General features: G+C 41.7%; 1 protein-coding gene across 1 annotated transcript in view; it reads left to right on the forward strand.

Annotated features, from left to right (window-relative positions):
* The window catches only part of LOC142659347 (uncharacterized), a 50,974-nt gene extending 29,270 nt beyond the window's left edge, over positions 1–21,704 (forward strand). Inside the window, exon 7 of the mRNA XM_075835445.1 lies at positions 17,795–21,704. Coding sequence (XP_075691560.1) covers positions 17,795–19,350 — 1,556 coding nt within the window. The 3' untranslated portion in view covers positions 19,351–21,704. The remainder of the gene's footprint in view (positions 1–17,794) is intronic.
* The last annotated feature ends 4,501 nt before the right edge of the window (positions 21,705–26,205 follow it).

The following is a 26,205-nucleotide window of genomic DNA, read 5'->3' on the forward strand; positions in this document are numbered from 1 at the left end:
GAACAAACTTTTTCATTGTATAAACATTAATTGATCTTAATCAAATAATTAATATGAAGAAAAACATTAACAAATAACATCTTTACATCAAACGTTCACATTGAGCAATAACTAGAAGTGATACATGCAAACTCGTTTTCTTATATATATATATATATATGTGTGTATATATATATATATATATATATACATACACATACACACAAACACTGCACAGAATTTTCCTTTCACAATAATAACAACAAAAAACAAATAACAAAATGTTTTCAAATGGGAATATTCCACTTCTGCACCTTTATCTGACACCTCCAATAGTCCAATGCTGAGGCTCATCCAGAACTTTACATAAAACTTAACCTCAGTATTTAATATTCCCACAACACTTCTTAAATACAATTATTAAACAAACTAACCTTGGGACAATGTCTAGAGAACTGCTGACATCTTATTATTGTACAAACATCAGGTCAATACTTGGGATAACACTATTCCCCTGTCACTACACACAAGTTCTGCAGTGGGGAAGTTACCGGCCGGGCTTCAGCCCCCCCTGAGAACAGGTCTACACACACGAGCACATTGTCATACATTTCTACCTCGGGTAGTTGTATGTTCTGCAGTCGCTGGGACGGGTAATCTGGCCGGGCTGCACTTTTCACAGGTAGCTTTGCTGTTTTACCTATGTCATGCCGTGCGCACATCATGCCGGCTGCTACAAACCTAGTGGTGGCATTATTGTATCCAGGGACAAGCCAATTTACTGATACCTTGCTGCACATACCCTTGTTGTCAGGTCTGTCTTCTCTTGCTCTCTCAATTGGCTTACCCGATGATCCAATAAAGTTCCTGCTACTAATGGGCCCATAATTGTGGGCGATGCCAAAAGCGTACCTAGAGTCAGTGTATATGTCGGCCGTCTTACCTTCTGCCAGGTTACAAGTCTCGGCGAGCACCTCCAGCTCCGCTCCTTGAGATGAACAAGAAGGTGAGAGTGGTTTCTGTGTAATTTACCTTGTGCCTTGTATCCTGTTCTACACATACTGTATATAACAAAACCGAGAAAGCAACATGAATCAATATGCCCCAATATTAAGATAGGTGGAATACATATCAAATTTGATGGGTTGATTCAAGGGTGTTATACCCAAACAGCATCACGACGAAATGTATAAGACCAAAGGAAGAAAAAATGCTGGGAAACCAAAGGGTAATAGAAAAATGCAAAAAGTTCTTTATTAACATATATGCGTCATACAATAGTAAAATGAATTCATAGGCCAACAGTAAAAACAAGGATACTCGGCTAAAGATTGTCCAAATAAACACGGATACTGCATGCAATATGTGTGCATGCCCTAATAAAGCCAGTGCAAGCAATAAAAATGTCTAACGTATGTAATTACCCAAAACCGATATAAATGCATGCTATTTGCATGCAGTAAGAATCAAACAATACATTAATCCTAGCAGTTAATAGTTAATGTTTTGGGCAGGGTGCAATATATGCTAGACACCCTACATATATTGTACATGCAGAATGAATGAACGAACATGCGCAGGCAAAAGTAAAGCAAGAAAAGGGTATGTTATATCAGTGAGTAAACCATAGTATGGGGGTCTGACATACCCATAGTGTAGAGACCGGACAATCACAGCTGGGATCCACCCCTACGCGTGTTTCGGCGCTAATGCCTTCGTCTGGGGGTGGTGTTAGGTTGAAGTCATAGGCCCTTTATATGGGAGCAAGCCAATGGGCTAAGTATAATGCACCTGAAGTGTATGTTGAATAATGAAACTATAAGCCCTGTATAATTACCGGTCGCTGTTTCCTGGAGGCTAGGGAAGCCGCGCCCACACGTCGGCGCCAGCATCGACGAGCTGGAGTCCGAAACACGTGACCGCGTCAGTAAGACCCGGTCACGTGGATCAGACAGCAGGCACGTCGCTAGTGACGGGGGCCGGACCACAGCCACCAATGAAAGAGCGACACAGGGAGAAGAGATCATGACTAAGGGAGGAGATAGCATACTCAATTAATTAAATACGTGAAGGGAATATAGATCCTAAAAATGCGGATATACTGCAGTTAATGGATGATATGCATGGCACAGCCATGATCATAAATACATGTATATGATATGAGTCTGTTATTAAGCAATTATATGTGAAGTTAAAAAACGTGGAGTGTAAAAGAGAACGCTGAGTATGATAGTGTGTGAACAGTGGTGATAGTCAGGTGAGTGTATGTATAACTAAAGATTTTAGTAGTGAGAATGCCATAAAACCAAAGCCGTATGTATGGTTATCTAAAATGCCTGAACACTGTAGGGTATCAACAAGTAGAGAATAGTGTGAATAATAAGAAAGGATAAAGCATGGTGGTAAAATTAAATGTATATGTAAGAACTGGTGATAATTGGCCAATTTAGGTTTGGATGTTACGCGAAGAGACCGGAAAGTGAAGTAAGGATAAGCAAACTGCATATGGGAATACATGCATCCTTGCTTATCAATGAAAAGAGGTGTAAAAATAAGATCAACTGAACCGGTTGATCTAAAAGTGAAATGAATGCACAACACAAAACGTAAATATAAATGACATAATACTGTGATACATAATAAATAAATAAAGTGCAGTGTAAGTAAGTGTTTTAATATATATGCATATATATATATATATATATATATACACACGAACAATCAAAGGCAAGAATAAAAAGTGTAATACATTATACATCAATCATCTACATAGTACTACTTGTGACTGTATATCAATCAGTAGAATAAAATAAAATACAAACAATATCAATATTAGCAATATGGTTCATATATGTAAATACACTCGACATACATGTACTATCAGATCCATCAGAAAAAATAAGGAAATATCATAATATAATCTGTTCAGATTGGTTGTAAGAAGACTAAATAGACGTTCAGGTTGTCCTTGGGGTCCCAAAAGGAAAAGACTTCAACAATAGGGATAGCAACATTGATATGTTTCTCATCTATATAACAAGAAATATAAAGAATTAAAATCATGGAAAGTTAAAAATGATCATAAAAATTACATTAAACCCAACACCACTAAAATCGAGCTGGCAATCGGAGAAACCGGTGGTTTCATTGAGGCCCTTTGGAAAGACTGTTTGAAGTTTCCAAATCCACTTACACTCTTTTTGTAAAAGACGTTTTTTCAGGTTACCGCCTCTCATGTTAGTATTGATATGATCAATGCCTCTCACTTTCAGAAGTTTAGAGTCACATGCATGGTGGGAATGGAAGTGTCTAGGAATTATTTTTAGTACGTCTACATCTGTCACTGTTTTGGCATTTTCAATGTCCCTGACATGTTCCCTAACTCGGATGCGTAGTTCTCGGTTAGTCATAGTTACATAGTTACATAGTTAGTACGGCTGAAAAAAGACACATGTCCATCAAGTTCAACCAAGGGAAGGGAAAAGGAAGGAAAAATTTCTACACATAGGAGCTAATATTTTTTTGTTCTAGGAAATTATCTAACCCTTTTTTAAAGCCATCTACTGTCCCTGCTGTGACCAGCTCCTGCGGTAGGCTATTCCATAAATTCACAGTTCTCACTGTAAAGAAGCCTTGTCGCCTCTGCAGCTTGAACCTTTTTTTCTCCAGACGGAGGGAGTGCCCCCTTGTTTTTTGAGGGGGTTTTACAAGGAACAGGATTTCACCATATTTTTTGTATGTGCCATTAATATATTTATATAAGTTAATCATGTCCCCCCTTAGTCTTCTTTTTTCAAGGCTAAATAGGTTTAATTCTTTCAATCTTTCCTCATAACTTAAATTCTCCATGCCCCTTATTAGCTTCGTTGCTCTTCTTTGTATTTTTTCCAACTCCAGGGCATCCTTTCTATGAACTGGAGCCCAGAACTGAACGTCATATTCTAGATGAGGCCTCACTAATGCTTTGTAAAGTGGCATTATTACATCCCTGTCCCGCGAGTCCATGCCTCTTTTAATACACGACAATATCCTGCTGGCCTTTGAAGCAGCTGATTGACACTGCATGCTGTTATTGAGTTTATGATTTACAAGTACACCCAGATCCTTCTCAACAAGTGAATCCGCCAGTGTAGCGCCCCCTAGGACATATGATGCATGCAGGTTGTTGGTACCAAGATGCATAACTTTACATTTATCTACATTAAACTTCATTTGCCAAGTGGACGCCCAAACACTTAGTTTGTTTAAATCTGCCTGTAATTCATGAACATCTTCCATAGTCTGAACTATATTACATAGCTTGGTGTCATCTGCAAAAATAGAAATAGTGCTATTAATCCCATCCTCTATATCATTAATAAATAAGTTGAATAATAGTGGTCCCAGCACTGAACCCTGGGGTACACCACTTATAACCGGGGACCATTCAGAGAAGGAATCATTGACCACAACCCTCTGGATACGGTCCTTGAGCCAATTCTCAATCCAATTACAAACTATATTTTCTAAACCTATAGTCCTTAATTTACCCATTATGCATATATATATTTTTGGACATGGACAGGTTGCATAATAAATAACGCCCTTGGTTTTGCATGTAATAGGCCAACAGATTTTAAATTGGGTCTTACCGCCGGAGTCAGTGAATGTTTCGGAACGTTCAATATTGGGGCAGCTTAGGCAGTCTCCACAAGGTTTACAGCCCCATTTTGGGCCTTTAGTGCCAAAGATTTTCCCTGATTTAGTTGGTGTCCGATAACTGTGTACTATACAGTCACGCAGGTTACGTGAACTACTTGGTGCCATGGCAGGATAGTTAGGCAGTACCTTTTGCAATATTGGGTCGGTTAAGAGAATTGGCCAAAACTTGCTCAGGATGTTACGCATTTCTACCCAACGTGAGTTATATGTAGTTACGAATCTCACCTTGCAATCATGCTGATCTTTAATGGTCGTTTTAAGCAGATGATGAAGTATGTCTACATTACAAATTTACATTGGAAACCCATGTCACATATAGATAGAACATTTCAAAAGGGTGGAGTTTTATTGTTCCACATTCATCTGATAATCCAGAACACTTGTAAATCCCACCCACCAGGTCCTGTAAATACCTGATTAATACAAAAACAAACAAAATATGTTACTGAAATCTGGCATAAAATAAACAATATTCAAAAAATTTTTTTGTTTTGCCTTCTCCCCATCTAAATCTGTAAAGACTCATCTGTGGGTGACGTCACCTCTGCCTCCTGTGTAAATTTGCTGGAGGGGTATGGTCTCTTACACAATACCTCATATTGGGTGGAGACTACAGCACAGCTTACCCAGTGCCATATTCACCGTTCTGGAAGGATCTGGAACCATCTACACAGAAAAACCTCAAAATGTAGGTTACTGTCATACACATTTAATCTGGATTACTCATTGAAGCTCATACACATTTTATAGATCTCCTAGAACCAAATTCATTAATTCAAAACAAAATAAAACACAAAACTACCTGATCAGTCCCTTCACCATTCCCTCCTATTTGGACTCTGCGAAAGTAATGTAGCAGGGTTCAAAACTACATATCAACATGTGTGAAAACAAAACAAATGTAATTAGTTATTCAATAACACAGAAAATAATATCTGGTAATATTAATTACTGCAAACCAATAAACTATACATAAAAATAGGGTACAGTGGGGGCACATACATTTTCAAGACCCCGTGTCTTACAATATCTGTATTTTAATTCATTTGAATCAACATCAAAACATTCCAACATTAAATCTTATCACATTATAATACATTAATATGCAGTATAGCTCTTATCTTTTTACAAACAGATCCAGCCGGCTGTAATATTTTTCTCGCTTGGTGTAGTTACAGACAACTGCGCGTGCGCGAAGATAAGACACATTCCATAAAAAATATGAAAAAAAGTGGAACTGATTTTAACCCCATACACAAAACACTAAAATTTTTAGACATTACTGCTGTTAAAAATAGGAAACATACAATATAGTTCTGCTTTTAATGTGGCCATTAGTTTCAAACTTCAGACATGTTACATTACACACATCACACAGATCTCACATCACACGTTACATTACACTCCCCCCGTTCTGACCCACATTAGTCACTGCAATGTACCCGGCTGCTCCGTTTTCTTCACTCTTCCAATGAAAATTTACACCTGTATTTAAATTGTTCTTTCTCACATCATCTTACTTGTAATCACCTGCTTTGTCCTTTTAACTTATGCCTTGTCCTGGCCACTCCAGTCCCTTTCTCAACATCTATTTTATCACATGCAAACATCCTTCTTACGGCTGCCAGCCTCTTCAACAATTTTTTTGCAGTGTGTTATTTTGCCTTCACATACTTTACAATTAAAGCCCCAGCTCCTTTTGCTCATTCTAATGTTGGCCGGGACCAGTGCCCCAAAGCATCTTTGTCCAACTTCCTCCTGACCCCATGGTCGGAGAGTAGTAGGGCGATTTCCGGTGAATCCCCCACCTCCAGGCAAACAGGCCATGTTTGCCGACAGATATCTCAGACCAGTCTATCGCCTAGACTGTCTTACCAATACAATATCAAAAGTCGTTCCTCCAGACATTCTAGCAGTAGGATCCTCTGATCCCTCACTGTATTGAACATCAAGAACAGACAAAATGCTGCCAATCAACAATTACAAGAGCAAATTCTTCAATACAATCGACATTCATGAACCTCCATTGATTCAAGCAGGAGTTGGTCACATTCACTTATGCAGAACACTTGCTGCCGGGGGGTGTCTTTCGGTTCATACAGCCTGTAATGTAGCATATATCCCAAACTCTTTCCTCTAGCACTTTGCAATGGTTTCATATGTAAATTATATTTGGTAACATATATATATATATATATATATTATCCTCCCCGCTCAGCCGTTCACTCTGCAGGTTGTAGTTTAGGGGGCTGTTATCTATGTTGGTGATGATTTCTTTACGGGCTCTGGGTCTGAGCCAATACCAATGTCCTTCACTGTAATTACTACTATGACACAGGTGGCACCTGGGGTAAGTGTCAGGGTCATTCATTAAATACAGGATGTTATATTACAACGGTATTCAATCCAGCGGTCTGATGTTATTCTACTACAGACTTAATTACTTGGATGTTATTTTACATCAAAGTATATATGCCGGATTATCACATGTGCTAGAAATCAGTCTGTACTGATTCCCACCTTATGCCAGTCTGGCAATGCATACAACTGGTTTATGGACCCTTACACACAATATCACTGTCTGGCAATGAGTTAGGAAAATATAAATTATTTCTAATACAGTATTCAAAGTTTTCCCTGTTGCACTGGGTAATGGTATTGAGTGCAAATTCAATATAGACACAATTGCTTCTCCTTGCACTGGATTCTACATTATCAGGACTTAAAAAGGCTCTGTCACCAGATTTTGCAACCCCTATCTAATATTGCAGCAGATCGGCGCTGCAATGTAGATAAGAGTAACATTTATTTTTTTTTAAAACGAGCATTTTTGGCGAAGTTATGACTATTTTTATATTTATGCAAATGAGGCTTTCTAAAGTACAACTGGGCGTGTTTAAAGTGAAAGTACAACTGGGCGTGTATTGTGTATGTACATCTGGGCGTTTTTACTTCTTTTACTAGCTGGGCGTTGTGAATAGAAGTGTATGATGCTGACGAATCAGCATCATCCACTTCTCTTCGTTACCACCCAGCTTCTGGCAGTGCACAGACACACAGCGTGTTCGAGAGATCACGCTGTGACGTCACTTTATGCCCCAGGTCCTGCATCGTGTCGGACGAGCGAGGATACATCGGCACCAGAGGCTACATTTGATTCTGCAGCAGCATCGGCGTTTGCAGGTAAGTCGATGTAGCTACTTACCTGCAAACGCTGATGCTACTGCAGAATCAACTGTAGCCTCTGGTGCCGATGTGTCCTCGCTCGTCCGACACGATGCAGGACCTGGGGCAGGAAGTGACGTCACAGCATGATCTCTCGAGAACACGCTGTGTGTCTGTGCACTGCCAGAAGCTGGGTATTAACGAAGAGAAGTGGATGATGCTGATTCGTCAGCATCATACACTTCTATTCACAACGCCCAGCTAGTAAAAGAAGTAAAAACGCCCAGATGTACATACACAATAAACGCCCAGTTGTACTTTAGAAAGCCTCATTTGCATAAATATAAAAATGGTCATAACTTGGTCAAAAATGCTCGTTTTTTTAAAAAAAAAGTTACTCTTATCTACATTGCAGCGCCGATCTGCTGCAATAGGAGATAGGGGTTGCAAAATCTGGTGACAGATCCTCTTTAACCATTAAAGCCCCTGTGGTACTACAGGACATTACTCACAACTGTCCAACTTTTCTCTCACCTACAAACAGTCAATACCTCCCAACTATAAACCCAGACAAACGGGTAACAGAACAACTATTAATCCTCAACAATTTTACACAACTAAATAACAAATTACGCTACAATAGAGCAGCAAGCACAAGTTTTGTTTTTTCCTCACAGTCCAGACTACAATCTTTTAATTTCAAATACTTCACATGTGAGTTACGACTTCTCTCCGCCATGCTCTATGTCACTGCATTCCAAAGGCGGAGGTCTTACACGTCTCACAATTTTTCTGGTTAACAATGTAATTGCTGGCAAAAATTCTCTCATGTCTTTCATATCAACAGTTTAAAATCACGTACACACCTGCAATCCTTCATCACACAAAAAGCTTCAACATACCTTTTTGGATCCATCTTTCAACCTACTGCTGACTAAGGAGGTCTCGTCCAGAAGATGTGACGTCTGACAACTAGATTCCAAGGCTTACGCATTACATGTGTGAATGGTGTAAGAATAAGCTCCTTACCTACCGCGGTTTTTTGTAATTCACAGATGCAAAGCCAGACCTCTCCAGCGACAGTTTATCAGACGTGCAATCTCCCGGGTTTAACGGCACCATTACTGTCGTGGAAATCCATCACTCAAAATATATTAGACTGAAATTTATACGAGTCCAAACAGACTCTCAAGGCCAGACCCCATTAGTCAGTATCCTAATTAGGATATTTCACCGATATATATCGAGAGAGGAGAAGAAAACACACAGACTCTGCTGATATGCTCAAAATGCTCCTCTGAAGGATTTATTACCAAACTCAAACTGTTAAACTGAAATTCAGAAGGGGTGTAGGCTTGAGGTTAACCAATCAGAGACAATGTGACAATATTTGTTCAGTAAAAAGCATACAATAAAATACATCCCAGATACATCATTATAATTCTTCACACATCAGGTTTGCAGGTGGCCTTATCTCTTTTGGACAGAATGTTCTTGTGGAGATGGGGGGGGGGGGGAGACCTTCCTTCACGCATACTTGCCACCCTCCCTTCTCACTCCCTACAAACTTCGCATGGGAACCAAGGTCAAAGATAAAACATACGAAATCAACATTACTTGTATTAAAGGAACAATGACTTTTCTATTCACTACAAAAGAACCAAGATGGGAACTCCAGACAAGATGGCTGCTGCACGAAACTAAATCATTTAAACATTATTATCACTTTCACGTAATACATATTTTAGTAATTCGGCATCCTGCTTGATAATTCACAATGTAATTTCATACAGAGAATATAAGCAAATAAACCATCCTTCACAACGCCCAGTTGTACATAAGAAAGGCTCATTTGCATAAATATAAAAATGCTCAACTTGGCCAAAAATGCTCGTTTTTGAAAAAAAAAACGTTACTGTTATCTACATTGCAGCGCCGATCTGCTGCAATAGGAGATAGAGATTTGAAAATCTGGTGACAGAGCCTCTTTAAGACCTCATAACAAACAGCGGTACAAGTACAAAGGCAGTAGAGCCCGAATAATACATATAGGAGACAATACAATAGTACCAATGTATTCGGTCAATTATCAATTGAAACATACAAATATAGTTTTGACACATCAATATGCATAGATATTAGAAAACAAACAGCCTTTCCTTATCAGCAAAAGAATATACAAAAGAGTTTGGTGAATACCCGTGAAGGGAGAAGTGCAGTGGAGGAGTGGGGGACACAGAGACGGCAGCAGAGTCCACATCCAGATATCCTTGACAATATCATGTTAAATAGCCCTGTCACCAGATTTTGCAACCCCTATCTGCTATTGCAGCAGATAGGCGCTGCAATGTAGATTACAGTAACGTTTTTATTTTTAAAAAACGAGCATTTTTGGCCAAGTTATGACCATTTTTGTAATTATGCAAATGAGGCTTGCAAAAGTCCAAGTGGGTGTGTTTAAAAGTAAAAGTCCAAGTGGGCGTGTATTAGGTGCGTACATCGGGGCGTTTTTAATACTTTTACTAGCTGGGCGCTGTGAAGAGAAGTAACATCCTCTTCTCTTCAGAACGCCCAGCTTGTGACAGTGCAGCTCTGTGACGTCACTCACAGGTCCTGCATCGTGACGGCCACATCGGCAGCAGAGGCTACAGTTGATTCTGCAGCAGCATCAGCGTTTGCAGGTAAGATCGACTTACCTGCAAACGCTGATGCTGCTGCAGAATCAACTGTAGCCTCTGGTGCCGATGTGGCCGTCACGATGCAGGACCTGTGAGTGACGTCACAGATCTGCACTGTCACAAGCTGGGCGTTCTGAAGAGAAGAGGATGTTACTTCTCATCAGAGCGCCCAGCTAGTGAAAGTATTAAAAACGCCCCGATGTACGCACATAATACACGCCCACTTGGACTTTTGCAAGCCTCATTTGCATAACTACAAAAATGGTCATAACTTGGCCAAAAATGCTTGTTTTTTTAAAATAAAAACGTTACTGTAATCTACATTGCAGCGCCTATCTGCTGCAATAGCAGATAGGGGTTGCAAAATCTGGTGACAGAGCCTCTTTAAGAGCTAGTATGAGGTTTGGCCAGCCACAGTTCCTTGTTTTCGGAAATTTGTCAAGACATCCACGAGCTTCATATGGGAGGGTAGAGTTAACCAACGCAATCAATGTGGATAACGTAAGAACTTTAGGATGTTTCCAGTGCAGGAGTATTTGTTTGTTTGTTTTTTGGTTTGTTTTTTTAGCATAGAATAATAGTAGTGTCATGAGAGATTTAACAGCCACAGTATGAATAGTTTCTTCCACCAGGAAATAGGAGACAAATTCTAGGGTCAAGAATACGAGGGAGCTCAAGAAATTCAAGTACTTCAGCCCAGAAATTATTAATAATTGGACATTCCCAGAACATATGCAGGAAGGAGCCCTCCGCTCCACAGCAACGCGGGCAAACAGGTGTAGGTATATGTCCTATTCTAAATAATTTGTCAGGAGTGTAATAAATTTGGTGGAAAAATTTTACTTGAATAAGTCGGTCTCTTGTAGATATTAAAGGACCTGTCAGAGCAGATGGTATTTCTTTATGATCATCCACAGATACAGAGGGAAGAGTTGGAGATCATCGGTCCAAGGCTTTGTCAAGTTTATTGGAAGATACATTAAAGAGGCTCTGTCACCAGATTATAAGTGCTCTATGTCCTACATAATCTAATTGGCGCTGTAATGTAGATAACAGCAGTGTTTTTTATTTTGAAAAACGATCATTTTTGAGCAAGTGATGAGCTAGTTTAGATTTATGCTAATGAGTTTCTCAATAGACAACTGGGTGTGTTTTTACTTTTTACCAGCTGGGTGTTGTACAGAGGAGTGTATGAGGCTGACCAATCAGTGACTAATCACCATCATACACTTCTCATTGTTCCATCCCAGCTTCTTTCACTGCTAAATCACACTGTGCTGTGGATCATGCTAGGCTGGAACAATGAGAAGTGTAGGTAACTGACAGGTCAGCTTCATACACTCCTCTGTACAACACCTAGTTGGTCAAAAGTAAAAACACGCCCAGTTGTCCATAGAGAAACTCATTAGCAAAAATCTAAACTAGCTCATAACTTGCTCAATGATTGTTTTTCAAAATAAAAAACCACTGCTGTTATCTACATTACAGCGCCAATCAGATTATGTAGGAGATAGAGCATTTATAATCTGGTGACAGAGCCTCTTTAAGCAACTAACGATTAAAATGTGGACAATGGTTTAGCGACCAAAGAGCGTGTCTAAGCTTAAAATAGCGGAACCTGAGATGAGTCGGAATCTGGTGTTTGGATCTAAGCTGAGTGAAAGTGGCAATCTTGTCCTCCACCACCCCATCCTCCAAGGTCAATAACTCAAGGGCTGACCACTCACTACGGTCAGGGAGTCTTCTTAGCTGCAGTAAAAGCGGGTTATACCATTGTGGAGTCCTGGGTGACAAGGACTCCCCCTCTGACAAATAGCAGTATTGATCTCTGACAAACCTTTAGAGTAGTCTGCATTGGGACTGTAAGAGTGTATCCCGGAGGGGGGGGCCTGCCTATAACTAGATTTCACTAGGGCTTTATGGGAACCAAGAAGTGAAGCCTCCAGCTCAGTACAGGGTTTAAATTGCCTATGAGTAAAACACCACCAAACGTACACCAATTGGCTGGCAAGGAAGTAAAGATATAAATTCGGGAGAGGCAACCACCCCCCGCTCAGTGGGGCGTTGTAGTTTGCCCAGAGCAATTATAGGAGTCCCGCCCCCCCTGCCCAAATAAAAGATCGAAGATCTTTATCGATATTTGTATACAGTGATAGTGGTAGCCACACTGGAGAGTTATGAAGAATATACAAAAACCTGTGCAGGGACTTCATTTTAAAAAGATTAATTCTACCTGTAGCTGTGAGAGGGAGGTGTTTCCATCTATCAAGGTCTATCTTCAGAGACTGTACCAAAGGAGTGATATTATCTTGTATAAAGCTACATATATTGGGCCTAATTACTAAACCTTCATAAGTAATTTTATCTGCCCACTGGAGTGGGCAAGGAAGTGCAACCCTCCCAGCAGCATCATCTATCGCCATCACCAAGGACTTTGACCAATTCACAGGAGGTCCAGAGAAGGATGCAAATAAATCAAACAAGGATAACATTTCCTGCAGAGATGGACCCGGATCATTAAGAAATAGAAGCATAAGGGGGAGATGTGACAATTGGTCTTAATACTGGCTATAGGTTGATAGTATAATAGCTGAATCTATTGGTAAGTTTGGGTTTGGACCCATATTCATCCAAGTACAGACCACACATAAGACCATTCTACTGAGTCAAATGCCTTTTCAAGGTCTAGAGGCGCAACAATTCTGGATCCTCCCAAGCCCACAGCAGAGGACATGTTGGTTAAGAGCCTTCGGAGGTTAACATCAGTGGCCCTCCCGGGCATAAAACCAGACTTTGTCGGATGGATAATATGAGGAATGATTTTTTTGCAGACTCATCGCTAAAATTTTGGCCAATATTTTAATGTTTCAATTAAGGAGCGAGATAGGCCGATAGGAGCCACACTCTTTCAGATCTTTAGGGGTTTTGGGGGAACAGTACTACAAGAGCCACTCTCATAGAGGGAGGGAGGGTATCGCCCCCATCAAAGGATTGGAAAAGTTTAAGCAAATGAGGGGCAATTCAACGTGTAGTTTATACCATTCAGGCCATCCAGTCCCAGGGTTTTCCGGTTCGGAAAGGAGCCAATAGCCTCCGTAATTTCCTCTATAGTCAAATCGGCTTCGAGAATACCGACGTGCTCTCTATCCAGGGTAGGGAACCCAATATTATCAAAGTATGCCTCTAGATCAGAAGGGGTAGTAGAAAACTTATAAGTCAGAATAAAATTTAGCAAATACTTCATTAATGGCCATGGGGTCACTAACATACATACCAGTACAGGAGGTTATTTCCAAAATAGGGTTTGGGGTAGTGTCTGCTCCAGCCAGGTAGGCCAGTGAAAAACCATTCTCGTCTCCATGCTCAAAAACCCTCTGCCAAGAATATAACGTTTTTTTCTTATTAAGTTCAGTTAACATAAGACTATATTCTCGTTTCGCGGAGAAGGCAGCAAAGGCTGAAGACTCCCCAGTCCTAAGATACTCTTCCGCTGCCACAGCCAACTCTGCTTCCAAAACTATACGCTTCTGATAGCCCCTTCCTATACAAGGATATTGCCCGTATGACTACCCCTCTAATATATGCCTTGAAGGCATCCCATACCAGATTGCTATCTGCTGAACCCAGATTAGTACTCCAGAACCCTACAATTTATTTTTCCAATGTAATCATAATCTCAGCACAGGAGCGCTAAAGCGAGGTATTGCGCATCCACTTCATATGCCAACGAGGCAGCATTACCAAATGCCAAGTCAATTCGGGAGAATGATCTATAGGCTGGTGAGTGGCATGTATAAGCTACAGAGTTAGGATAACTAGCTCGCCAAATTTCCCGTAGATGATACATGGCAGCCTAATCCGTTAAAAGGGAACCAGGGACTCCCTCCCAGTTTATCTGGGCCAGAACACAGCAAGAGATTAAAATCCCACAGGAGCAGAAGAGGAACAGGTCCAAGCTCCGTTACCAACGTCATATCAGTGACTAGTTGGATAGGGGGCCGGAGGAGGATTATAGATATTCACTATAATAAGCTGTAAAATGGATTTGGCAGAATAACACAATGAACTTCCCTGTGGATCTTTCCTTACATTCGTGACATCACAGTATAGAGATTTGTGAACCAGCAAAGAGACCCTACAGGAGTAACTGGAGTAGGAGACGTGATAACCATGCCTGACCCAAGGCCGTGTAAGAGCTTGCAGCTTGGAACCATGTAAATGGGTCTCTTGTAAAAGAACGACCTGTGGATTGTACGTAGAGAGGAAATTAAACACTAGAGCAAGTTTGAATTTGTAATTTAATCCTCTCACGTTCCAGGAGATAATTTTAAGATGGCGTAGCTTTTCCATGAGTATTACTAAGGGCATTATAAATCTGGAAAGCCGCAGCACACTGGGGTTGAATATTGAATTTGTGTCCCCTATGGAAATCTCCAACAGCAGCACTCTAATAGATCAAATCACCAGTCCACATATTCAGAGCAATTACATAACTACAAGCAGACAAGTATGACAGGCAAAAACATTTAAATCCAACCCACCCTACCCATTCCCCCGAATTTGAGACTGGTTTCATTCCCAATTGCAGAAAACAGAAACTAAACTACAAGGTATGTTGAAATGGTTAGCAAAGGGGTCTTTTAAACATAGGGGCAACCCCCTTCCCCTAGAAAACAGCAAGTATTTTCACATAAAATCAATAGACACGAGAGAACTACAGCTTGGAAGACAGAAGTATTACGGCAATATATCCAAGTCCTGGTAGATGACCTGACATCCATCATCACTGAAGATATCATAGAGGAAACTTCAAATCTTCACCCGAAGAGTAAAGTGGAGAACATGTTCCATGGTGTAAAACAGTCTCCCTTTATTATAGTTCCTTACAGTATAGGAAAATATGGAGCGATAGGAGCCCAATAGTTAGAGTACCTGACGTAGATTGATAATTTGGCGCATCTCTCAGCACCCATCAGACCTGAAATCTTTGGTGAGGAGAATCGAGAACTCAGTCAAGGAGCAAAATTAAGAATATGTTCCACGTTGCAGAACAGTTTCCCCCTGTGGTATGTCTCTGTCACATGAGGAGATACAAAACTACAGGAGTGTAGAAACCAGAGTCCATTAAAGTCCATTGCGTTCTAACCAGGCAGATACGTCTTCCAGGTTGTCGAGGAGCCATTGTGCACCAATCTGAGTTTTGCGTGGGTATATCATAGAATAGACTATTTGTTTCTCCCTCAAATATTGCTTGGCCTCCGTAAACTTCTGCCTCCGTTTTTGTACCTTCAACGAATAGTCTGGAAAGACTCAAATCTTAGTTGATATGTTTCAAAGGCCCTTGTTTCCTTGCAAGTACCAGCAATTTATCTCTGTCTTTGAAATTCAGAAACATAGCAATAAAAGTACGCGGTGGTGCCTTTGGTGGAGGAGCTCTAGTCGGGATCCGATGCGCACGTTCCACACAGAACATGGGAGAAAAAGCAGTATCCCCAAAAGTTGGTTTGGGCCAATGTTCCAAAAACACAGCAGGTTCAGGTTTTTCCATGTCTTCAGCCAGGTCAATGAAGTGGATGCTACCTCTAAGCAAGTGGTTATCCATATCATTAATTTTAGCCCGCCATGGAGACTATTGTGTTTCTAGAGTGTCGACCGATGACCTCGGCGGAGTCACTACATCCTCCAAGTCAGAAATACGCTTCTCAGACTCCGTAGCTCTTTCACGCAGTGCATGCACATCAGCTCTGAGAAGACCAAAGTCCGTTTAAAGGGCATCAATTTTCTCAGTTAAAGCCGTATGGGATTCCGTGATAGCCTTCAGCACGTCTAACATGGACGGCTCAGGAGGGGAGTTGACGGTAGTGGAAGGAGAGGCGGAAGCCTCAGAAGATCACGGTGTGCGGTGCTCAGATGCAGGACCAGTGGACTTGTCCAACTTAACCATAATTTTGGATTGCTTGGAGGAAGCCATTATGTGAGTACCCCTAGCAGCAGGATGGTGTAAGAACTGAGAATCGCCTCTGACCAGTGCACAGCCACATATACATTAGAGAATTCTATGCAAGGGGGAAGATCCTCCACGTGTCCCATCATATCCAGGTTACATCTGTGCGGTGTAGGGAGGGACAACAGGTAGGTCGTAGCATACCCACAGTGTCGGTGGCAGCAAGCTGCTAAAATCACTCACCACTCCTGTGCGCAAAATGGCGGCTGCATCCCCAGAAGCTTCTACTCCGCAGAGGGTCCACTCTTTCCTGTCCCTACGTAGTACTAGGGTGTCAGGGCAGCACTGAGGCCTTGATGCAGGGCCCTGGCCGTGTAACCGCGGTCCTCCGCTGTAGTGGTCAGACCGGAAGTGACCGGCTTCCGTCAGAAATTTAGGCCGGGTATCCGCTCCAACTACTAGGCCCGAAATTAAACATTTGTCCGATTTGGGCAACGAAGGTCCCAAACACAGCGGGAGTGCAACAGGACAGCGGCCAGGTGAATGATGGGCTCTGGGAGAGCGGATGGAGGTGGATAAAGTGTGCCACCAGCGGAGCTCGGGAATCACGTCCTCTCCGACTGGAGTTCCGAGTGCATTCACAGCCTTAACTCTTAGTGGAATGATACAACAATGTACTGGAAACCTCTTTTACAGATTCTGATTGATTACTACACACTGTCTATTCCACTACATCCCAAAGATGTTCTATAAAATTGAGATCTCCTTACTGTTCAGCCATTAGGAAATACAGACCTCATTGTCATATCCATGAATTCAGCCTGAGATGTGTGCTTTGTGTCATGACACATTATCTTGTTAAATGTAAACTGTGGCCAAGATTAGATTGTCAATAACTTTTGAGTTAAGTGAAGATGTTGTATGTCTAATGAGTATTGAAGGGCCAAATGTGTTGGCAGAGGACAGGCTTCATTGTCAGAAGATTCTGCTTTTCCCCAAAAAATTTTTTATCAAGTTTAGCTTTATTTATTGAAAGTGGTGGACTGGGTGTAAACCAGAATAATGGACGCTTGTCATGAATATATTTAAAATTGTTTATACAAAGCTTTTTAAGACTGAAATCGCACACAAAATTTTTGAGGCAGGTTTTTGAGCTAAATCTTTCTGTGGATTTAAAAGTCATGGCTTAAACGTCTTCCTGCTTGATCCACTTCTGGAATTGGCTCAAAACACTGCATGTGTGTTTCCAGATTAATATGAATGTTTTACATCTTTCAAGTTTTGTGTTTTGAAACAAAATCACAATATACTTTTTTAATTCTAACAGAAAATCCCACTAAGAAGTCTGAGGGAAACTTCATGGTATCGATAAATTTTAAAGTAGAAGATGAAGATCTCATGCAGCAGTCTTCAGGAGAAAACCTCATTACCCTTAATGTACAACCAGGACATCACAGTAGAGAACTATCCTATAATTCCACTAATAATGAGGAACCTACTCCTGACAAATCACAGATCGTTACCACAAGTACACCTCAGAAAGGGGATGAAAGGTTTCAATGTGGTAAACAGCTCAAAAAATTCTCAAGTCTTTTTACAAGCAGAAGAATTCACAAAGGGGAGAAGCCGTATTCATGTTCAGAATGTATGAAATGTTTTACACAAAAATCACATCTTGTTAGACATGAGAGAAGTCACACAGGAGAGAAGCCGTATTCATGTTCAGAATGTGGGAAATGTTTTCCACATAAATCAAATCTTGTTCGACATGAGAGAAGTCACACAGGAGAGAAGCCGTATTCATGTTCAGAATGTGGGAAATATTTTACAGAGAAATCAAGTATTGCTAAGCATAAGAGAATTCATACAGGAGATAAGCTGTATTCATGTTCAGAATGTGGAAAATGCTTTTCCTACAAATCATATCTTGTTAGACATGAGAGAATTCACACAGGAGAGAAGCCGTATTCATGTTCAGAATGTGGGAAATGTTTTACAGAGAAATCAAGTATTGCTAAGCATAAGAGAATTCATACAGGAGAGAAGCTGTATTCATGTTCAGAATGTGGAAAATGTTTTGCACAAAAATCATATCTTGTTATACATGCGAGAATTCACACAGGAGAGAAGCCGTATTCATGTTCAGAATGTGGGAAATGTTTTACAGGGCAATCAAGTATTGCTAAGCATAAGAGAAGTCACACAGGAGAGAAGCCGTATTCATGTTCAGAATGTGGGAAATGTTTTCCACATAAATCAAATCTTGTTCAACATGAGAGAAGTCACACAGGAGAGAAGCCGTATTCATGTTCAGAATGTGGGAAATGTTTTACACAAAAATCATGTATTGCTAAGCATAAGAGAATTCATACAGGAGAGAAGCTGTATTCATGTTCAGAATGTGGAAAATGTTTTGCACAAAAATCATGTCTTGATATACATGTGAGAAGTCACACAGGAGAGAAGCCGTATTCATGTTCAGAATGTGGGAAATGTTTTAAAGGGCAATCAAGTATTGCTAAGCATAAGAGAAGTCACACAGGAGAGAAGCCGTATTCATGTTCAGAATGTGGGAAATGTTTTCCGCATAAATCAAATCTTGTTCGACATGAGAGAAGTCACACAGGAGAGAAGCCGTATTCATGTTCAGAATGTGGGAAATGTTTTACACAAAAATCATATCTTGTTATACATCAGAAAATTCACACAGGAGAGAAGTTGTATCCATGTTCAGAATGTGGGAGATGTTTTACCTATAAATCATATCTTGTTATACATCAGAGAATCCACACAGGAGAGAAGCCATATTCATGTTCAGAATGTGGGAAATGTTATACTACTAAAGGCAAACTTCGTGCTCATCAGAGAAGTCACACAGGGTAGAAGCTATTTTGATGTTCTGCATGTTACATAGTATGGTTGAAAAAAGACATGTCCAGCAAGTTCAACCAAGGGAAGGGGAAGATTTCTACACATAGGAGCTGATATTTTTTTGTTCTAGGAAATGATCTAAGCCTTTTTTAAAAGCCATCTACTGTAGCTACTGTGACAAGCTCCTGCGAGCAGCTATTTCATAGATTCACAGTTCTCACACTAAAGAAGGCTTGTCGCCTCTGCAGATTGAACCTTTTTTTCTCCAGACGGAGGGAGTGCCCCCTTGTTTTCCTACTCTGAATGGTCCCCCTTGTTTTTTGAGGGGGTTTTACATGGAACATGATTTCACCATATTTTTTTTTGTGCCATTAATACATTTATATAAGATAATCATGTCCCCCCTTAGTCGTGTTTTTCAAGGCTAAATGGGTTTTAATTATTTTAATCTTTCCTCATAACTTAGATTCTCCATGCTCCTTATTAGCTTCGTTGCTCTTCTTTGTATTTTTTCCAACTCCAGGGCATCCTTTCTATGAACTGCAGCCCAGAACTGAACTTCATATTCTAGATGAGGCCGCACTAATGCTCTGTAAAATGGTAATATCACATCCATGTCCCGCGAGTCCATGCCTCTTTTAATACATGACAATATCTTGCTGGCCTTAGAAGCAGCTGATTGACATTGCATGCTGTTATTTAGTTTATGATTTACAAGTACACCCAGATCCTTCTCAATAAGTGACTCCCCCAGTGTAGCTCCCCGTAGGACATATGACGCATGCAGGTTGTTGATACCCAGATGCATAAGTTTACATTTATCTACATTAAACTTAATTTGCCAAGTGGACACCCAAACACTTAGGCCTTATTCACACGACAGTGAAAAAAAATGTCCATTTAAAACTGATCAACTGTCAGTTTTTCATGGCCATTTTGCATCAGTGTGTCTCTAAATTTTCATCCGTTTCAAGTCCATCTGTCCGTTTTTAATGGCCGTTTGACATCTATTTTGCATCAGTTTTTCATGGCCGTTAAAAAAACTGATGAATTTCATTGGTCAGGCTTTTTTTGTCCCAGCCCCCTGAAAACAACCAAAGGAAGGTCACATGTTCACCTAGACAATATTCACAGCCTCCCTGTAGATGATGCCACACACCTCCCTGTATATGATGCCACACACCTCCCTGTATATGATGCCACACACCTCCCTGTATATGATGCCACACAGCCTTCTTGTATATGCCACACGCCTCCCTGTAGATGATGCCACCTGCCTCCCTGTAGATGATGCCACACCTGCCTCCCTGTATATGATGCCACACCAGCCTCCCTGTATATGATGCCACACCAGCCTCCCTGTATATGATGCCAGACGCCTCCCTGTAGATGATGCCACACCTGCCTCCCTGTAGATGATGCCACACCAGCCTCCCTGTACATGATGCCACACCAGCCTCCCTGTACATGATGCCACACCAGCCTCCCTGTACATGATGCCACACCAGCCTGCCTGTACATGCCACACAGCCTTCTTGTATATGCCACACGCCTCCCTGTATATGATGCCACACCTGCCTCCCTGTAGATGATGCCACACCAGCCTCCCTGTAGATGCCACACCAGCCTCCCTGTAGATGCCACACCAGCCTCCCTGTATATGATGCCACACCAGCCTCCCTGTATATGATGCCACACCAGCCTCCCTGTATATGATGCCACACCAGCCTCCCTGTATATGATGCCAGACGCCTCCCTGTAGATGATGCCACACCTGCCTCCCTGTAGATGATGCCACACCAGCCTCCCTGTACATGATGCCACACCAGCCTCCCTGTACATGATGCCACACCAGCCTCCCTGTACATGATGCCACACCAGCCTGCCTGTACATGCCACACAGCCTTCTTGTATATGCCACACGCCTCCCTGTATATGATGCCACACCTGCCTCCCTGTAGATGATGCCACACCAGCCTCCCTGTACATGATGCCACACCAGCCTCCCTGTACATGATGCCACACCAGCCTCCCTGTACATGATGCCACACCAGCCTGCCTGTACATGCCACACAGCCTTCTTGTATATGCCACACGCCTCCCTGTATATGATGCCACACCTGCCTCCCTGTAGATGATGCCACACCAGCCTCCCTGTAGATGCCACACCAGCCTCCCTGTAGATGCCACACCAGCCTCCCTGTAGATGCCACACCAGCCTCCCTGTAGATGCCACACCAGCCTCCCTGTAGATGCCACACCAGCCTCCCTGTAGATGCCACACCAGCCCGCCTGCAGATGCCACACCAGCCTCCCTGTAGATGCCACACCAGCCTCCCTGTAGATGCCACACCAGCCCGCCTGTAGATGCCACACCAGCCTCCCTGTAGATGCCACACCAGCCTCCCTGTAGATGCCACACCAGCCTCCCTGTAGATGCCACACCAGCCTCCCTGTAGATGCCACACCAGCCTCCCTGTAGATGCCACACCAGCCTCCCTGTAGATGCCACACCAGCCCGCCTGTAGATGCCACACCAGCCTCCCTGTAGATGCCACACCAGCCTCCCTGTAGATGCCACACCAGCCTCCCTGTAGATGCCACACCAGCCTCCCTGTAGATGCCACACCAGCCTGCCTGTAGATGCCACACCAGCCTCCCTGTAGATTGTGCCACATACTCACAAGAGCAGCGCCGTCTCTCCTCTTCTTCACTTGTGGTCACTCGTCTGCACGGGATCTGGCAAGGCAGCGCGACGGGGCGATGACATCATCGAGGCGCCTTCAAACCCATGAAGACGAGTGACCACACGTGAAGAAGCGCCGCAAACGTGAGTATGCCAACGATAGCCAGCAAGGGAACTAGTAGTTCCCTTGCCAATCCCCATGTAACAGATCCGTTTTTAACGGTTGTTACATGTATTGACAGCCGTTAAAAACGGATCCATTGACTTCTATGGGGGCCGTCAGGCCGTTAAAACGGCCAGAAATAGGACATGTCCTATTTTTTGACGGCCATTATTCACGGGCCGTTAAAAAAACGGCCGTGTGAATGCACCCATAGAACATCATTGTTCTGAAAACGGCCATGTGAAAGCCGTTAAAAGGACGGCCATCACATGGCCGTTTTTCACTGTCGTGTGAATAAGGCCTTAGTGTGTTTAAATCCGCTTGTAATTTACAAACATCTTCCATAGACTGAACAATACTACATAGCTTGGTGTCATCTGCAAAAATAGAAATAGTGCTATTAATCCCATCCTCCATATCATTAATAAATAAGTTGAATAATAGTGGTCCCAGCACGGAACCCTGGGGTACAAAACTTATAATCGGGGACCATTCAGAGTAGGAATCATTGACCACAACTCTCTGGATACGGTCCTTGAGCCAATTCTCAATCCAATTACAAACTCTACTTTCTAAACCTATAGTCCTTAATTTACCCATTAGACGTCTATGGGGGACAGCGTCAAATGCCTTTGCAAAGTCCAAAAACACTATATCCACAGCAGCCCCTCTGTCTCGGCTTCTGCTCACCTCTTCATGAAAACAAATCAGGTTAGTTTGACAACTTCTGTCCTTAGTAAAACCGTGTTGGCTGTCACTTATTATACTATTTTTTTTGTCACATAATCCTGTATATATTTCCTAAATAGCCTCTCAAACATTTTCCCCATGATGGATGTTCTGCTTACTGGTCTATAATTACCCAGGGAAGACCTAGAGCCCTTTTTTAAAATAGGCACCATATATCTCTAAATATTATGAAGAGGGGGACAGAAATAACTGAATCAAGCTCTTTAAGAACTCTAGGGTGTAACCCATCTGATCCCGGGGCCTTGTGTACATTTTCTTTCATTTAGCTTGGACCATATCAACGTTCAGCCAATTCAGTATATCAACTGATGTATTAACAACACTGGCACCGGCTACATCAGCTGCTCTTTCTTTTGCTGTATATACAGAGCAAAGAAGCCATTTAGTAACTCTGCCTTCTCTAACCTATAATCCTACCATGTTGATCCAGGGGAAGGTTGATGCCAGTTGCCTCATTTCGGGGGAAAATTCATATATGGCAATCAGAATAAATCTCTGGATCAACGTCCCATCTCCAGAATCTAGTACTCATAACTTGTAATATTATATTTTTCAAGAAAGGCATCCAGGCCCTCCTAGAACTTGTTAAAAAAAATTAACTACAACACCATCCTGTGGCTGAGAGTTTAATAGTCTCACTGCTCTGACAGTAAAGAATCCCCATTTGTGATGATGGTGTAACCTTATTTCCTCTAGACGTAGATAATGCCACCTTGTCCTTGTTACAGGCCCAGATTTAAAAATATAATTAGAAAGATCTCTGTTTATCTACAAGCATGTAGTTCTGTCATGTTTTACTTCTTTTACAGAGTGAAAACACTTTTTTTTCAAAATTATTTATTTTTGTCTCCCCATATTTGAAGAGCCGTAACGTCTTTATTTTTTCGCCGATGCAATTGTAGCAGGGCTTTTTTTTTGCGGGACGACTTGTAGTTTTAATTGGTACCATTTTGGAGTAGATGCTAATTTTTGATCACCTTTTTGTCACTTTTTTTTAAGGCTGAATTCAAAGAACAGCATTTTTTGCATGGTTTTTAATTTTATTTTTTAAGATGTTCACCGCGCGTGTTAAATGATGTAATAAATTTATAGTCGAGGTCGTTACGGACGCAGCGATACCAAATATGTGTAACTTTTTTACTTTTATTTTGTTTGTTAATAATAAAGCAGTTTGTAAGGGGGAAAAGTGTGTTTTTTCCTTTTTTTTTTTCCATTTTTTATTAAACTTTTTTTTTACTAGTCCCATACACTATGCGATTATCTGATCGCATTTATAATACATTGCAATACTTCTGTATTGCAGTGTATTATGCCTGTCCGTGTAAAACGGACAGGCATCTGCTAGGTCATTCCAGAGGCATGATCTAGCAGGCATTCACTACCCTTTATTAGGCCCCCGGCTGCCATCGGAGACACAGATACTCGGCGATCTTATCGCCGGGTGTCAGTGGGATGAGAGGGAGCTCCCTCCCTCTCTCCAAAACCACTCAGATGCGGTGCACGCTGAGAGCAGGGAGATTTGACAGCTGCCTGCTCTGTTTATTTATTCCGATGCATCGACTTAAAAAGTGTATTGCATCGGAATAAAGCCCGTTAGTGACCGACGTAAAAACACTATGGGGCGGTCACTAACTGGTTAAGCTCAGCCAGAAAGTTATACGTTGGATTCACAGCCAGGACATGATAGCAAACTGTGTCCTTTAGTATGTTTATGCACAGTGTTATATATTGACTACGGTCCATAATAACCAAGTTTCCCCCCTTGTCAGAGGGTTTAATTATGAATTCAGAATCATTCTCAAGGCTCTGAAGGGCCAACAATTCCTCCCACAATAGGTTATGACTCATGTAATTATCAGCCTCCAACCAATCTACTCAGTTGGTCAGTGACCATTTTCAAAAACACATCCAACAAGGAGTTATCGTTGAGGGGTGGGTTCTTTTGTTGAGGGCATTCTCAAATCAGTAAAGGGCCCCATGCCCAAGTCTCTTTGGCCCTCGTCCCATAACTCCTCAAGTAACCTGACATGAGGAAGATCTTCCTCCAAAATCCCCAATTCAGCACATAGCCTCTTATCGTGCATCTTAAAATGTATGACTTGTGATTTGAATAGAGGCAAAACGATGTTCTTATCATGAGCATCTAGGTCTCTTTTGATGCATCCCATGATTTTATTTGCCTTGGCAGCAGCTGCCTGGCACTGGTTGCTAAAGGTAAATATACTGTCCACCAATATCCTCAGATCTTTTCCAGTAGCAGGTTTACCCAGTGTTTTACCATTTAATGCATAATTGTAAAATTAGTTTCCTCGGCCCAAGCACATAACCTTACATTTGTCAACATTAAACTTAATTTGCCATTTCTCTGTCCAGACCTCCAGCTTCCCCAAATCCCTCTGTAATATTACATTATCCTCCTTTACAGAGCTTAGTATCATCTGCAAATACTGAAATTATACTCCTGTAAACCCTCTACAAGGTCATTAATAATCATATTAAAAAGAATTGGACCCAATACTGACCCCTGTGGAACCCCACTGGTAACTGCAACCCACTCTGAGGATGTACCATTAATAGCCACCCTCTGTTTTCTACCACTGAACCAGTTGTTGACCCAATTACACATGTTTACCCACAGTCCCAGGATTTTCATTTTATATACAAACCTTTCATGCGGCACAGTGTCAAACACCTTTGAAAAATCTAGATACAGCACATACCCAGAATTAGCCAGATCCAGTCGTGATACACCACATCCACAGGCTTACCCAGGTCCAGTATAGATAAACCACATCCACAGCCTTACCCAGGTCCAGTCTAGAACTTAACTCCTCATAGACGCTAATCAGATTGGTTTAACAGGACCGATCCCTCATAAACCCATTCTGATTCTGCGTTAACAGTTTATTTACATTGACATACTAGAGAATAGCATCTCTTAGAAAACCCTCAAATATTTTACCCACAATGGGAGGTTAAACTTACAGGTCTATAGTTTCCGGGCCCACTTTTTGACCCCTTTTTTTTAATATTGGCACCACATTTGCTATGCGGCAGTCCTGTGGAACAGACCCAGTCATGATAAAACCCTTAAATATCAGACATAATGGTCTGTCTCTCACGGTACTTAATTCCTGCAGAATGCGGAGGTTTATACCATCCGGACCTGGTGATTTGTCTATTTCAATGTTTTTAAAAGGAACCTGTCACCAGCACCTATTGAACTCTACTCACCACTTGCTGGCCGCTGCTGTTAAAAGTTAATTTC

This window comes from Rhinoderma darwinii, chromosome 1 (assembly GCF_050947455.1).
Source record: "Rhinoderma darwinii isolate aRhiDar2 chromosome 1, aRhiDar2.hap1, whole genome shotgun sequence".
Taxonomy (NCBI): Eukaryota; Metazoa; Chordata; class Amphibia; order Anura; family Rhinodermatidae; genus Rhinoderma; species Rhinoderma darwinii.